The sequence below is a fragment of the Seriola lalandi genome, unplaced genomic scaffold (assembly GCF_002814215.2).
Source record: "Seriola lalandi dorsalis isolate HSWRI2012SDOR001 ecotype SW California unplaced genomic scaffold, Sedor1 jcf7180002054748, whole genome shotgun sequence".
Classification (NCBI taxonomy): Eukaryota; Metazoa; Chordata; class Actinopteri; order Carangiformes; family Carangidae; genus Seriola; species Seriola lalandi.
Window position 1 is genome coordinate 3,612,977 of NW_019525301.1, and position 16,459 is coordinate 3,629,435.

Here is a 16,459-nt window from a genome sequence, read left to right on the forward strand (position 1 = left end):
GGGGGGGGGGTCACGCCTAGCTCACAGATTATAGGTTTGGTCCGGAGGAATGGAAATGCTGCTGATTCGAGGATTAGCCACTTTGCCCTACTTCTTCCTCTCTGTCTCTGTCTCCCAAGGGTCGTGTACAAGCTCCTGATTTCAGATTGTAGATGTTGAAAACGGGTTCCAGTTTCCCTCCAGAGATGCTACAAGCCTGATGAGGAGATAGCAGAAGAGACACCAGTTCATATAATTACTTTTACTTTTATTTTAACTTTTTACTCAACAGCTTTCCATGTGGCTCAAATTAGCCACACTTAGTGCTAATAGAGAAACTTGACCTTTTTGATCCTTTAAAACCATGAATTACACATTTTATTGTTATTTCTATTTACGTCCCTTCTCTGGATACTCACTCCTCATTGGTCATCAGGTCTTGCTCTATGCAGCTCTCTAGAGGTATTGCCTCTGGTACAACTCTACCCTGTTGGCCACACACCTTGTTAACTCTCCACTTTCCATACCTGTTCCTCATGGTGTAAACGTCCAGCGCCCCGCTCAGACCTGTATGACTTAGTAGTATCAATAGTAATAATAACACTTACTTACAATACTTCCTTTCTTGTGGTTGCTAAGAGTTGGGCAGTTTGTGTAATGAACATAATTAGGTAATTATTAGAAGGTTGGAAAGAGGCAATACACAAGAACGACACTTGGGACAGATTATAGATTATATACTCAAGATTATGTGTGTGTGTGTATATATATATATTTTTTTTTTTACACTATATATATATATATATATATATATATATATATATATATATATGTGCGTGTGTGTGTGTTACAAGAAAGGTGAACGACCCGGCAAGTCTGTGCAACAAGTGGAGGTGAAGGACACTGGAGCATGAAAGAACCTAAACGACTCTTGAGAGAGAGAGAGAGAGAGAGAGGGAGAAAGACAGAGAGAGAGAGAACAGAAATAACATGTAATTGACATTTGACTTTTCCTGACTCTTCACTACTCAAACCCCAGATTGTAAAGTAGCAGCTAGGTGAGATAAAGTAGGTGAGATTAATCTGTATCCATGAAATCCCTGTTTTTTTAGTATGTTTGTGTTCTGTCTATTTGCATGTTGCAGTGTGTTGAGCTCTCAGGGCCACCGTAGTATGGCCATAGAGCTAGACAGATGTTTTACAGATGGATGACAATAGATTTGAATAGGTGACAGTGTATATGCTGTGCATAAAATATATTGCATGAAAATAATGTGTGTTGGTGACAGTTAGCATGCAACCTCATTTATGGTCGTTGTGACCAAGCTCATGTAGTGGGGTCAAGAGGTCACAGAGGTAGGTGGCAGGTTGAGACTCAATGGGCAACAAGGAAACAAATTATTACAATAACTCTGTAATATCCCTAATACTCATTTATGAAATATTATTATTATTCACACTGTCACTATAATATTCCTAAAATATCCTTATGAGGGTTTATGCCAATAATGTATATTAAAGCTTGCATCATAGCTAGGTGGTGCCCTGTATATAGAAGCCATGTGGACTTGGACGCCATCTTGTGGTTCATAGTACTGTTTTTTGTTTGTTTGTTTTTTTTTGGATTTGAATGAAGTGACTGTTTACACAGGGAGGGGGCACTCTTCATCCCACCACAGTCTGAGAGCCCTTCAGTGTCAGTGGAAGGAAAGTCAGACCAAAAATACCTTGCAACACATTTGTCCCCTAAAGGAATGTGGATAAAGGACAGTATGAACAAGGACTTATGGGAAATGTGGTCTAAATTCTGAGATTTACAAGCACTGATAATAACGCTCATGTAAGATAACAGTGACCACATTTCTGTAAACTATTCTAACAATATAAAAGTGTCACAATTATGATCACCTCTCTTCTATTACCTTCATGCTTTCTCCCCATTACTCTTTAGTCAGTGTGTATTATAAGTAACATGTTGTGGCATTATTTGTTTTTATTTATTATATTGTATATATTTATTTTATAACATGTTTTAATTTATTTGACCAAGGACAAGATTAAAATAGCCTTCTTTGCTAACTCTGGTTTATTTACAGTTCTTTCTATGCTGTTGATCAATTATTGTAATAAAAACAAATATAATAATAAACAGGGGAAACTGCTTATAGTGATCACATACACATGTATATGTAACAATCAGACACAACATTAACACTAATTATCAGTTTTAATGTTGTGGCTAATCAGTGTAAATCAGGACAAAAGCTTTGTGTGCGACTGTCTCAGCAGTGCTCCGTCAATCACACCTTTATGGAAAAATGTTTCGACGGGAGCCACTTTGAGTAACAGCCCACTCTGAGGTGGCAAATGGTTTTTAAAGGACTCTGAGTCCTGAGAACGTGGGAAAAGATTCTCTGGTCAAACACTATGTCCAGTGAAAATCAGGCACAGCTATTCGCCTGGCTAATACCATCCCTACAGCGAAGTGTGGTGGTGGCAGCTCATGCTATGGCAGTGCTTCCGAGCGACAGGGGAAGGAGACTGGTCAGAATTGAGGGAAGGATGAATGCAGCCAAACCCGAGTTCCTTGAAGAAAACCTGCTCCAGAGCGCAAGCAACCTGAGACTGGGACAGAGGTTCACCATTCAGCACACCATTCAGCACGACAATGACCCAAAGCATACACCCAAAAAATGTTGGAATGGCTTTCTCTGACTGCCCTTGAGTGGGCCAGCCAAAGTGCAGACTTCAGACCTGAAGATGGAAGTTCACAAACTCTTCACGTCCAATCTAATGAAGCAGGGGAGGACGTGGAGTGCAAAGCTTGTAGAGACTTACCCAGAAGACTCGAAACTGTAATTGCTGTCAAAGGGGTTCTACACAGTACTGAACGAAGGAGAGACTTCAGGACTAGTACAAGTAGTTCATACTTAAAAATTTGCAACCATTTCTAAAAACATGTTTTTATTTTGTTATCCTGGATTATTGAATGGAGACTGATGAGCAAAAACAGCGATTGTACTCATTTATAATTAAATCTACAACACAAGGAGCAAAAAGTGAATATTTTCTGACTGTATCTGCTCAAGATGGGATCACTATATATTGACTACATACATATTTACATGTATTTACTACATATATCTTTTCATTATTGCATATCATGTTGGTCACAGGTAAACAAGACTGTCTTAAAAACTGTTAGGACACTTCACAAACTTAATGTCCTGGAGAGGAAATCACTGCAATACCACCATTGTTATTTATTTGTTAAATATAAAAATGTTAAGCTTCGACAACTTCTTTCTGTATTCAGATGTGTGTTCAGGGTGTTTGATAATGATGCTCCTCCAAGTCAATCACCTTTGTTCAACTCTGCTCTGAGCAACTGAGCAGAGCTTCAAGGGCAGATTGTAGCATGTCTAAACGAGGCTTCACCTTTGCACAATCCGCCTTTTCCATCCATTTTCTTCTGCTTATCGAGGGTCGGGTCGTGGTGGCAGCAGCTAAGCGGGGCATTCCAGACGTCCCTCTCTCCAGCAACGCTTTCCATCTCCTCCTGGGGTATCCCGAGGCGCTCCCAGGCCAGATGGGATATGTTCTGGGTCTACCCTGGGACTCCTCCCAGTTGGATGTGCATGGAAACCTTCCAAAGGAAGGCGCCCAGGGGGCATCCTGATCAGATGCCTGAACCACCACAGCTGGTTCCTTTCGACGTGAAGGATCAGCGCCTCTACTCCGAGCTCCCTCCAGATGTCAGAGCTCCTCACTCAGTCTCTAAGACCGAGCCCAGACACCCTGAGGAGGAAACCCATTTCAGCCGCTTGAACCTGTGATCTTATTCTTTCAGTCACTACTCAGCTCATGACCACAGGTGAGGGTTGGAACAAAGATCAAATGGTAAATTGAGAGCTTTGCCTTCCAGCTCAGCTCCTTCTTCACCACAACGGTCAGGTACAATGGCTGCATCACTGCTGGCAAAATGGTTTTTAAATAACCATCTTCTCAGCATTAACTTGACATTCTGGTCTTTTTTTATAATGGTGGATACATGTATGTACTATTAATATCTATATAATGTTCCAGTTTGTTCAAATGAAGTTTGTTGTGCGTTTGTGTGTGTGTGCTTATGAATAGGATGTTGGCCTATTTGTAGTGGGGATCTTTTACTGTACTGCAGATGGAAATCAGCTGGTGGCTAAATCTGGTACAAGCAATTTTCCTTTTTTTTTTCTTGCAAAGTCAAATGAAGGCTTTTCCAAAAACTGTTCAGATTGTGCTTTAATTCTTTAATTCATCTGTGTTTGGCTCTGCCATTCTGTAAACCCACAACTAAATAATAAATAACAAACATTAAATTATCACAAGAAGGTAGTAACTCATTACATACGTATATAAACACATGAATAGCCATGTTTTCAACATGAACTTGGTACTGCCATAGAAAAATAAAGCTAACAAAACTTAAGAAATCAAAATAGCAACAAATAAAGAAGATAACCTGCCAGTGGAGGTGTGCACAGTGTGAGGTGTCTGTAAGGCAACTGGAGCGTAGATAGCACACAGAATGTGCATGAGTGGCAACGTGGCACCATGGAATAGACACCGTTACTGTTAACACCCACAGGACAGCCTCTGAGTGCTGTCAGGTTTGATTTTGGTACAAACTGGACTGAAGAAATCAACACAATAATCTTCTGAAGAAACTATCCTCGTATCCTCTTCTCAAGGTGCATTATCTGTGAAACCATGTCCACCCCTCCCTAAATCATATTGACCACATGTCCACAAAGGCTTTCAAAGTCCTGGGAAAAAACAGGTCAACAGTTTGATGGAGCATAATATCTCACGGTGTGTTTGTTGATGTAAACTGTGGACAGTGACGAGGTGCCAGAGAAATCGATCATTGCAGCAGACCTGTGACCTCCAGCTCTGCGGTGGTCACTCCAAGTCCTGGAGGTTGATTGTGCTTCCTGTGAACTGGGAGTTGTCAGATGTGTTGTCGTCTTCGGCCATCACTGAGGGTTCCTGTGAACATAGTCACAGAGCTCAATTAATAATAAACCTTATGTAGAACCTTTCAAAAACTAGTTGTTTCAAAGACATAAAAACAGAAATTTCACAGTGCAATTACATATTAAAATAGTTTCTGTGCTCAAGAAATGGAAACAAGGATAAAAGGACAATAAAAAATCTTAAGATTAAATGAGAAAGCATAAAACAAAAAGAGGTCTGAATCTTCAAAGTTGTACTCTGCTTCAATGTTGCTCCCCTGGCTCAGGTTGTCAATGTCTGAATCATGACTTTAAAAACTTTTTGCAGGCTCAGACTGCCGAATATATTACATCATCAACTGAATCAAACTAATAGTGCCAGATCAGCCTGTCTCTAAATTCATTGTACTGTCTTTTAAAACTGTTGTGTGTGCAGTTTCTGTACTATGATGAAATCAAAAACCGGACTGGAACTTTTCTGTAGTACAGTGTTCTCGCCTCGGCTGGGTGTTGCCACTTTATCTGTCATTTGAACGCTCTGTACGCTGCCAAAACAAGTAGAAATTGTCAATGAAAACCGTAGTGAGCACAATCAGAAAAAGGCTGAAGCGGAGTCCACAGCCGGGAGAGGGGAGTGGTCCAGAGACATAAGCGTGGCACTTCTGTGACTCCAGGACCTTCAACAGCTGTCTTCCATCATGACCAAAGAATATTGCAGGAGTCATAATTTGACCGATTTGCATTCACACCATGTGGAAAACGTCACCTGTGCTTCTGCATTATAGTAACTACGAATATACTGTTCACATCAGTTGTCAGGTGATCTAACCAGGAATCAGTCTTTTTTACTTGTTATTTTCGGTTCTTTTTCTTCACTGTGTTCATTTTTATTTCTATTTGTGAAACTATATTTGTTTGCATAAACCTTGCCATGATTTTCATGTGTGGTAATGTTTGATTTGTTGTAAAATATACCTTCACTGGATCAGTAAGTGGACTTGTATGAATCTGCCTCTCATTACAGCTGCTGACAGTGGTGATATAAATAACAGGCACAAGGAATTGTAAATGAAAGCTCTCTCACCTGCAAAATGTTGACAGGCAGGTCAACAGTGAGCTGAGAGTGCGAGCTGGAGGGCTGAGAGCTCAGCTGGAAGGCAAGATCGCCATCACTGGCTGGGTCGTCCTGCATGGACAAACATTTCCATCAGCATGTCTTTCAACAACAGCTATGCTCTTTGTGGCTATTCAATGCAGTTGACGCCGTCTCATTTAGAAAATGGTTCTCTCAACACAAGTCAAAGATTTTAATGTCAAGGGTGTACATCAGATCTACACACAGACTAGTTGGCAAACATTGTATTGTGATCAGATATCTGGGGATCTCACCTGCAGCAGCTGAATCTGGACATACTGGGCCCCGGTGACAGGATCACGCAGAGTCAGGCCCCCGTTGCCTGATGGAGCTCCTTCACCATAACGAGCAGCAGATGGAGCCAGCGGTGCTGGAGCAATGGCTGCCTTTGCTCCTTTCATTTTTCTCTGGCTGGAACTCCCTGGATCGGGCAAAGACAATACCACCATGAGTTGCCGTTACACAGTCATGTTAGTCTCTAATCTCAGTATAGTCTGAATGAGGAGTGTGTGTTACCAGAGGAGGCTGATGGGCCTCTCTGCTTCTTCTTCTTCTTGGCCAGCTGGATGGCTCTGTAATCAGTCCTGGCTGAGCCTCCACTCTCCTGACACACAAAATGGATACACATTAGCTGCAACCAGTTATTTTCATTATCAATCAATCTGCCAATTGTTTTACAGATTACTAATTTATTGTTTGGTCTATAAAATGTCATATCCATCATAATAAAGCAGGCTAAGAAAACCAGCAAATGTTGACATTTGAGAGGCTGGAAGCAGAATTTTAGCATTTTTGCCTAAAAGATGAACAGTTAATCAATTATCAAAGTAGTTACAAAATTATTTTCTGTTAATTCGACATACTAATAATCAAGAAATCGATTCAGCTCTAGTACAGTTCACTTATCAAAACTAAATCCAATCCAAAACAATACATAGGCTTTTGAGTGCTAGTACCAACCACAATGAAGCTGATAAAAGCAGATATTTGTGCCATTTCCAAAGAATTCCACCCCTCCATACCAGAGAATACAAAGAGCAAATGTTGTGCATTTCATTTGCAGAGATTATAAATATTAAAATTTTCAACTAAAGGCAGCCAATGCATCTAAAAAATCTGTTTGGCTACTCACTAGGAAGCTGCTTGGTGACACAGCGTTGAGTTCTGAGTCTTTCTGAGGGCTGAAGCTGTTGCTGTGAGTGGGGAAAACAAACTGGGTGAGGACTTTTCCTCCTTCTGGAGGCCCCAGCACCTCCACACAACCCAGCAGAGGCCCCACTCCCCCCTGCCCACCAACCTCCACCACTGTAGAGGGTGAAGCCAGCAGCTCGGCCACAGGAGCCACTGCCAGGGTGGCTGTGGCCTCCACGCTCAGGGCGCTGGAGGAGCTGAGTGGGTGCTGTAGAGTGGGGTCCACAGAGGAACCAGCACCCTGCATGGTGAGAGCTGTGAGGGTTCCCAGGGCCTCTGGGGTAACCGTCTGCACATCATCCAGGTTTAGGGTGCCCTGTGGGGGCAGGACGTCACCCGCTGTACCCTCCAGACCATGGTGGGGGCCAATGTCAGCACTGGCTGCTAGGATAAGAGGGTCCACAGTCTTGGCCAGCGTGGTGCTTGTGCTGGTACCAAGCGTGGTCCCAACAGAAGCGGGGTCGATGGTGAGGATGCCTGAGCTGACCAGGGAGAGGTCCATGGTGAAAGTGCCATTAGAGCTGCTACCGCCGACAGGGATTCCCACTCCCATACCTGTGCCTGGAGGCGCTGCACCTCCAGGCACAGCAGAGAAAAGAGAGCTGAGGTCCAGGTTGGTAAGCTGGTCGCTCCCAGCAATACCAGGCCCAGTAACCGTTGTTGAGTTGGAGCTGATGAGCTCACTGCTGGGGGTCAAGGTGGGCGTGGTCTCCATTTGGTTCAAAACATCTGGGATGGACAATGACAGAGAAAAGCAACAGATTTGATAAGGAGAGGAACATGCAGCAGACTCAGCTGCACAATATGTGACTGAAAGTCACAAACTGAGGGTGACATAATTAAAACATCACTGAATGTGACAAATAATTATCTGGACATGTAGAACACATTCACACACAAAACACATGTTTACTTCTACTCACTGCTATTTTCTTGTCTTTGTATTTCACGTAATGAATTGTATTTTTTCTCATCTCATTATTGAATTTTATTATCATTGACACTTTTGCAAGCAATATTTTTGACCTGACATTCATGCCAATAAAGCATACTGAATTGAGTTGAGAGAGAGAGTTTATCCATCTCCCAGATCCACAGAAACTGCCCTGTCTATCTGGGGAGAAAAGTCAGTGCGCATTATTAGCTGCACAATATACTGACTGTTGTCTTCCACAAAGAGAAACAAGCTCTGTAGTAAATTTAGACCACCACAAAAAAAAAAAAAAAAAAACTTACCGGGACTAAGGTGGTGGTGTTTAAGCATGTGGCTCTTCAGACTGCTGCGAGAGGAGAAGTGTTTGGAGCAGTTTGCCACAGGACAGCGGGTCCTCAGGGTGCTGGTGTCCTGCTTATGCTTCTTGGAGTGGATGTACAGGCTGCTGCGTGCTGAGAACTTGGCATTACAGCCTGAAGAGAAAACACACAGGAGTTAAATGTCATAACATGATTGCTTGTTCAGAAAATAGGAAGTTCAGAAAAACTATTTAAATGATTTATTTAACTGCACCGTATTTCAATGAGTGAAAGAAAAAATAAACTTCTCTCTATTCATTTGCAACTGACTAGTCTATTTTCATTTTTTAAAAAGCAAGTGCATGTACAGAAACCACCGACTTTCTCCCAACAAAACATGCTACTCATACATTTTGCCTCTGGTACCCGTACTCACCTTCTGCATGGCACTGGAAGGGCTTGGTGCCCAGATGGGTGATACTGTGACCCTTAAGGTGCTCTGCCCGGGTGAAGGACTTTCCACAGCCCTCCTCTGTACAGACAAAGCGCCGGTCATCATCATGTTTCCTGATAACCGAGGAGAAGGAGACGGTGGTCAGTGAGACTCATACTTCATTATAGATGTAATGAGTGGGCAAACAGTAGGGCTGGATAATGGCACTGATCCAACCGATTCAGTTTTGATTCAGAAAATCTAGAATCGATTAATTTCAATATGATTCAATTTGATTCTTGATGATTCAGTTAGGTATAAAAGTATTAAATACCCAGAATCAGCTAGCCATCCTGAGTCCCATAAACTGTGGCGAGTCTAAATAGACTGTATTTGTTCACATCACAGTTTATAACACTATTGTAACTCCAGGTGGTTAATATAGCTATCTTGTTACTTTTAACTTAAAAAAAACTTTGTGCACACAATAATCAGTGTACGACCTTTTAACATTTAGTGCATATATATATACACACACACTGAACATATGTTGAACTGTAATCTAGACTACTTGATTAGTATAAGCAAATTATTTTTGTAATCTAAATAGGAATGACTCTGTCCCTAGTATTTTGATCCATATAATCCATCATACACATATATATATATATATATACATACACACACACACACACACACACACACACACACACATACACACACACACACACACACACACACACACACATTAGTAACTCCACTCCTTATTACTTATTTGAAGACTTACCGTTTGTGTCGGAGCAACTTTGACATGCTAGTGAAAGACCAGCCACAGCCCTCTGAGTCACAGACAAATGGCCTCTCACCTGGCAACAGGAAGTTGTTAGTTTATTTACCAGTGCACATGATCTGAGGCTTGTATCACCAAGACACCAAGACACCACCCTTTTAACCAAAGTAACCTATGCAGTACAATTCAGAGCTATTCTTAGTTTTGGAAATATGCAGGATTAAGAACTACTCTCATCTGAAATGAGTGAACAGAGAGCAACACATTCACAGATTCATGTGATTGGGGAATGACTTATTCTTTAAAAAAACAGCCTCAAACATCTCTGTAGTTTGAATGCTGACTACTGTAGAATTACAAAGCAAGGTCTGATTAGAGCCACCATTAACTGACCGTGTACCTTTTGGCCCACTTAAATAGCATTAGTGCCTCCCTGCTGAACCAGTAGGGTGGAAATTATGGCAATATTACTGACACTCAGATCTAGCATCTGCTTACCAGTGTGACTTCTCATGTGGATCTTGAGGCGACAGGCCTTGTCGTACGTCTTATCGCAGCCTGGGAAGGTGCAGGTGAAGTGGCCTGTTTCTCTGAAATGAGTGCGATTATGGGAGAACAGGGCACTGAAGGTGATGAAGGTTTTCTCGCAGCCTGTAGGAAGACAATGGTAGACTGAAAAGTGCATTTTGTACCAAGAATATATTAGCAACTGTTAGAGTTTTTCACATCAAGTTAACTGCAACCATGGGACTTTAAAGATTCACTTTAATGAAAGTGAACATCAAACAGTCTCCCCTAACACCAGCTAGTGAGTGTTCTGTCTAACATAAGGCTCCTTAACATGAATTAATTTGCCTTGCTCATCTCTTTGGAATAAAGCATTAAACTGATGGAGTTGGTAAACATGACTGTGATGTGTATGTATCATCTTACATATTAGCAGCTCCAAATGCTTTGTGCAACTTTAAACAGGCTACCCTTTGAGTCAATTGGCTTCATGTCCAGTGCTATCATTGGGGGGTTGTACATTATCAAACCATCAGCCAACTGCAGGTGGAGTAAGTGTACATGGAAAAGGTGAAAATTGCAAAATGATCTTGGTGTTACCTGGGAATTCACATTTGTGGGGCCTCTGTGGCTCAAAGTGGACCCTCTGGTGATTGGCGAGTCGAGCAGCACTGCGGAACCTCTCGCTGCAGATCTCACAGATGAAGGAATTATCATGCTCATGGACTTTGACATGAGCTTTAAGGTTGTACACTGTGGTGAAACGCCGCCCACAGCCTTCAAATTGGCAGGTGTGCGGTCGTTGCTTGTCATGTGATTGAAGATGCCGCTTTAGTTTGTAAGAGGTGGCAAAAGCCCAGCCACAGCCCTCCATGGTGCACTGGTAGGGGCGTGGATCCTCTGCGTGGTTCAGGAGGTGAACCTTGAGTTTCTGACGTGTGTCAAATGTGTTGGAGCAGCCAGGTTCTGGGCAGTCAAAGGACGTCACAGTCTCTTTTTTAGACCTGATTGGCGGTACAGACTGGAAGTCCTCATTTTCACAGTCTGCCACTGTGGCTTTGGGGGTTGGGATGACCAAATCAGCCTCTTTTACAGCACATAGCGCCCCTGCCTCCTGCTTGACAATGGAACAGGAGTCCAGAGAAGTGCCCAGCTCTGATAATGAACAGTCATCCACCAGAGCCAGCTCTGAGTCACTCACGGACAAACCAGGTCTGGGTTCTTTCTGCTGGCTGACGCTGGATACTGCTAACGTGCTGATCTTCCCGATGGATTTAGTGCCACTGTCATAGTTGAGAAGAACAATATCCTCATGGTCTTTCATGCCAAGATGCTCCTTCAAGCTGACCATATCATCCTCTTTGTGTACATGCCCCTCTGGTGGGGCAGCAAGAGTCAGTATCCCGTTTTCTATGGTCACTATGATGCTTTGGTTGTTTATCGTGATAGTTCCGGAAAAGGTTTCACTGGGGTGCGGACTTGTGGAGGCCGTGACCGGGTTTGCACTGTGCTGCAGCCCCGTCGAGTCTGAAATAAAGTCCGAGGTATCCATGGCTTCCACGATGCCCGAGTTCCCTGAAATCAAGGCACTGCTCTCGTCATTATGGGACTGCGGCGAAAGCTCCCTGACCAGTTTACCTTCTTCGTTTTCGGTACAAATCTGGCCACAAATCTTATCGCCATATTTGTTTGTCAAAACTACGTCTTCGACAGTTTGGTGACAAACACCCTGTTTCGCATTTACCGCGACTGAGTTACCTTTAAGTAAATTGAAAACATGTTCGGGTTTTTTCAAGGCCTGGGTATCAAGACAGTTAACGTTGTCATTAGATTCACAGAGAAGTGCGTTACTGCTGTTTCCAACCTCCATGGAGCCGCAGGGACTCGCCTTACAGCACTCTTGCCTTTTACCTTTTATTTTATCGCCGTCCTCAGATGATACATCCAGTCGGTGCTTGCCTTCCTCACCGCTGCCATCCTCTTGAACGACATTGAAAACAACATACAATTCCTGGGTGGTTCTGTCTGCGGTGCTGATGTTCTCCGGCGGAGGAGCGCTTCGGCAGGCCAGTGAAGGCTGCTTGAAGGCGCCGTCCTCACGCTGCTGCCGTAAAACTGGAAATGGTAACGTTAGTTGCCTCTGCGGCATCGGTTCCTCTTCCCCTTCAAACAGAGGCAGCTCCATTTGCATTACAGTATCTACACTTTCTATACCATATTTCCAGGCAGCTCTAACAGACTCCTGAGAACAAAGTAGTGCGTTCAGCTCATTTTTCTTCTCCGTGTTCACGTTATTAAGTCTATCACTCGATAAATTAGTTTTATTGGTTGGTTGCGATTTGCTAACAGGCAGGCTAGTCGTTCCGCTGCCATTTTCCGCCAGTAGGCGAAACGGTGATGTCCTTGGCCTGTTGTTGTTGTTGTCTCTTTGTGGTTCAAGCAGCTCCAGTTGTCCGTCCGCTCCATTTTCGGTGCAGTTAAAACGAGGTCTCGATCCTGTCGCCGATCGAAGTGGAGACGAAGTGGTTCTATGTGGGGCGCCATGTTGAGAGTGAATGTTTTGGGCATCAGATAGCCCCTGTATTTCCATCTTGGTATCCCTGTAGCAGCGACACAGAAAAGGCCCGCCCTAGTAAACGGAGGTGATCCGCAGAGCCACTACACAGTTTACAGCAGGCCGAGCGGTGCTTTCAGGGCCACAGTGGAAATACGGCTGAGGCGAGCAACGTGAGTGATCTGTAAAGTGTTGTATTTGCCTATTTATTATTTACCACGGAGTATTAGGGCCACATTAAGGGAAAATAATCTGAAATTTCGAGAAGAAAGTCATAATATTACGAGCATAAAGTCAAAATATTCCAAGAAAAAAATCAAACTTTTACGAGCAAAAAAATATGTGTATGAGAATAGTCATAATTTTACAAGGAAAAATATCAGAAGCTTTAAAATGAGGAACGTGGAGTATCCTGTGAAGTTTTACTATAACAGAGGTTTCACAAATAAGGAGATACTTCATCTTTTGGGTCATCAGCATCATCATCATCAGCAGCATCAGCAGCATCAGGGCACTGAAAAGATTGTGCAGAAACTGAGTCTATTCCATTGTCAGACAGACATACAGCAGTGTTAGAAGCAGCTCAAGGGGCCACCGACTGTCATTTATCCCGTTTATTGGTTGTTGAAATATTCCTAATAAATGTTGGGTTTTTTTTTTTGCATTTTTAATTCTCGTAATATCACGACTTTATTCTCGAAATAAAAACTTTCTTTTTTAATCTCAACGTGGCCCTAATTCTCCGTCGTATTTTAGATACCCAAATAGGCTATGACACTTCTTATGACCACATGTAGAGCTGATGCCTACACTGACATGCAAAAGTCCCCCAATGTTATTATGTTGTTTTGTGTAATATAATTTAAATCTCATCTGTGTTTATTTATTATTACTTTTATTTATTCATTTTCATTTTTGTTTGTATGGACCTGTTACCTTTTGAATATTGTAAAGAAGTTGTGTATGGAATTGTTCAATAAAAATAAAAAAATAAAAAATCTTTTATCAGTCAGTGTTTATTTGCTCTATTTCCACTGGGTGGCAGCATAGCACTATAAAACAGACATTTCCTCCTCAGAATAAACGTTGAGGACTATCTTCTCCGTGATTAAAATATTTAAACCATATAGCACCTGCTGTGTTTAAACGTAGCGTTTATCATTCACTCTCCATTACTCATTCTTTATTAAACTTCACATTACGATGTTTTGACAGAAGAAAATATGTAAAGAGATGTAACATCACAAAGTTTGACAGTTATATAGACCAATATAGGTTTTGTACTGTACAGTTCTGTACTTAAGTAGGCTGTATATGTGTGTTTAATAATAATTTTCGACATTGCAAACTGATATAATAATGATAATAATTAGACCCTGAAACACAGACACAGGTAGGATTGTTGCCTTCTGCATATGACGAAGAGAATCTTTATGGCCCACTGCACACAATCATTTGCAACGATGTGATCCCCTTTTTTAAAATCAATCACACGAGAAAATATACATTTTGGTTGATGAAACATGAAAAGGCCCTTCTTTGCTCTACCCAAATTCACACTATTGTTACCTCAGTAAAACAAACAAACAAAAACAGACTACACTGCACGGCAGATCAGCTTCAATCATGTTTATTTGTTTCCCAGGCAAAATATAGGGAACATTGAGAAACTTATAAATGAATTCTGACCAACACAAATGGAGACAAAACTAACAGACACAGTTAGAGTATCACTTGGAAACAAAGTGGAAGGAAAGAAGACTTGACAAAATATTCTGTACATCACTTTAGATGAATTTACATCTGACCAACATGTAGGCTGTATGGAACATATTTGACTAGGGAGAAGTAGTGAGGAGTATATTGGTTGTCAATTATCAAATACTGTATATAAAGCTGACCTGCGTCATACAAAAATATCCATTAAGTTGTGTGACTTTGGGTTGGTGTACTTGTTGATTATAACACACACATGCATGCATGTTTTAAACGCTGCGATATAAATCTACCGAAGTAGACAATAACAGTAGAAAGAGAAAGAACAAGTCAACACACTTGGGAATACTGTTTGAAGTCATTTTTAGATCTGAATAAAGATACAGATAGTTTCCCTAAACAAGTACAATAATTGGCAGTGAAGCAGCCAAATAAGCATGCAAAAATAACATGGATTTCCTGTGCTGTCATGTAAAAACACCTCACTCGCACTTACTTGTGAATTATGACAGAAATAAGGCCACATATCCATTTCCTTTCTGATACAATATGGAACATGCTGATGAATCCAGTCTTTACTGTTATTACTGGCTTGAAAGAAACCTCTCCAACAACAAGGTTGAAGACAAAAAGATTTAACCAGACCGCACAGTATCTGATTTAAGGAGTGTATGTGAGAGAAAAACAGCTCTACCTGTTACAGTAAATCATATCTGGTGTTTCTGGTATCTAACTGACTTTAGCTTGAATCGTTCATGCAAACATAAAATTCATAATGAAATCAGAAAAATACGTACAAGTCTTAAGTAAGTCAACAGTCATTGCAAATAAACATGTTTAGCCGCTGCTGACAGGCGGACACAATATGCAGCCGTATACCAAACACCGGAAGTGATGGGGGGAAAAGTGTGCATACATTTTCAAAAGCAGTCAACACATTGTAACTCCCTGAAAACAGTCTCACTGACACAGCACCACGCACTCGGTTGATTATTTGGAACAGCCAGCTAAAACTAATGTAGCCGCCCGGGTCAGCGGACTGTCCCGGCAGCCGAACAGAACAAACATGGGCGGAGTTTCCGAATTTGGTTATGAAGCGGAAAGTTCTCGCTGTGTTTAGATCCTGTTGTTGCCAGCAACAAACATGTGTCTTTCCGGTGCTATGAAACAAGCAGAACCGCCCTGTTGGCGGTACCGCACTCAAAAAATATATATGCTAAAAATAAATAAAAAAATTTTTTTAAATGTAATGAATGAAAATTCATCCAGATTAATTCGAAAGACTAATGACTGTAAAGATAAGCAATGAATGACAACGACATTTTTTGTCATTTTAGTCACATGACCTTACTGACGTAGGTATTGACCTTATCATCGCAGAAGTAGCTAACAACCTGTGGAACTGGCACAGACACGTATCACTGATTGATTAATGTTCAGGCCAGTGCCCTTTCTGGGCAAGAAGGGGTTGGCTTTTCAAGGTCAGAAGGGACAGCAGCCGTGATGGTATTTTGTATAAACTTATGCTGGAACGTACATACAACCACTCCTCCATCCTCCCTTGTTTCTGTGTAGACTACCATTAATATGGAGAGCAGTAATATTCCTTATTGCATTGTGAAGACAAGCTCTTACCAAGTCTCATAGTTTAACTGTCAGCATGTCAACATTGTTAACTCAGCAGCCAGTTTCCTTCACATAGCCTAGTACTTTCAAGTGGTCACGCGACACGAGCAATTAGAAATAATGGGTTACAGAGCGCAGTGGTGCTGTTGATGCGTTCTGTCTGAAAGTCCCATAATACAACAGTCCTGCAATAAATCCTGCCTTCAAGAAGGACATAATGACCAGTTTGTTTGTTTTCTTTTTGTTGAAATTGTTAAAGAGCGTTGAACTGTATGGTAATTTTGGAGTCTGTTGAATTGTA

At 41.8% G+C, this 16,459-nt stretch overlaps 1 protein-coding gene across 1 annotated transcript; it reads right to left on the reverse strand.

The window, feature by feature from the left end:
• Positions 1-4,242: 4,242 nt before the first annotated feature.
• LOC111668640 (zinc finger protein ZXDC) lies at positions 4,243-12,914 on the reverse strand. Its single transcript, XM_023424741.2, has 10 exons — positions 10,863-12,914; positions 10,254-10,406; positions 9,753-9,831; positions 8,969-9,099; positions 8,536-8,706; positions 7,241-8,028; positions 6,625-6,712; positions 6,363-6,529; positions 6,058-6,159; positions 4,243-5,007 (listed from the first exon to the last, which is right to left on the reverse strand). The coding sequence occupies exons 1-10, from the start codon at positions 12,850-12,852 to the stop codon at positions 4,921-4,923; spliced, it is 3,756 nt and encodes a 1,251-aa protein (XP_023280509.1). The 5' UTR covers positions 12,853-12,914; the 3' UTR covers positions 4,243-4,920.
• Between the last annotated feature and the right edge of the window lie 3,545 nt (positions 12,915-16,459).

Coding starts and splice junctions, on each gene's coding strand:
- LOC111668640 (XM_023424741.2), bottom strand. CDS start 12,852: ATGGAAATACAGGGGCTATCTGATGCCCAAAACATTCACTCTCAACAT. Junction 6,530..6,624: donor AGGCCCATCAGCCTCCTCTG/GTAACACACACT, acceptor TGCCCGATCCAG/GGAGTTCCAGCCAGAGAAAA. Junction 6,160..6,362: donor TCCAGATTCAGCTGCTGCAG/GTGAGATCCCCA, acceptor TTGTCCATGCAG/GACGACCCAGCCAGTGATGG.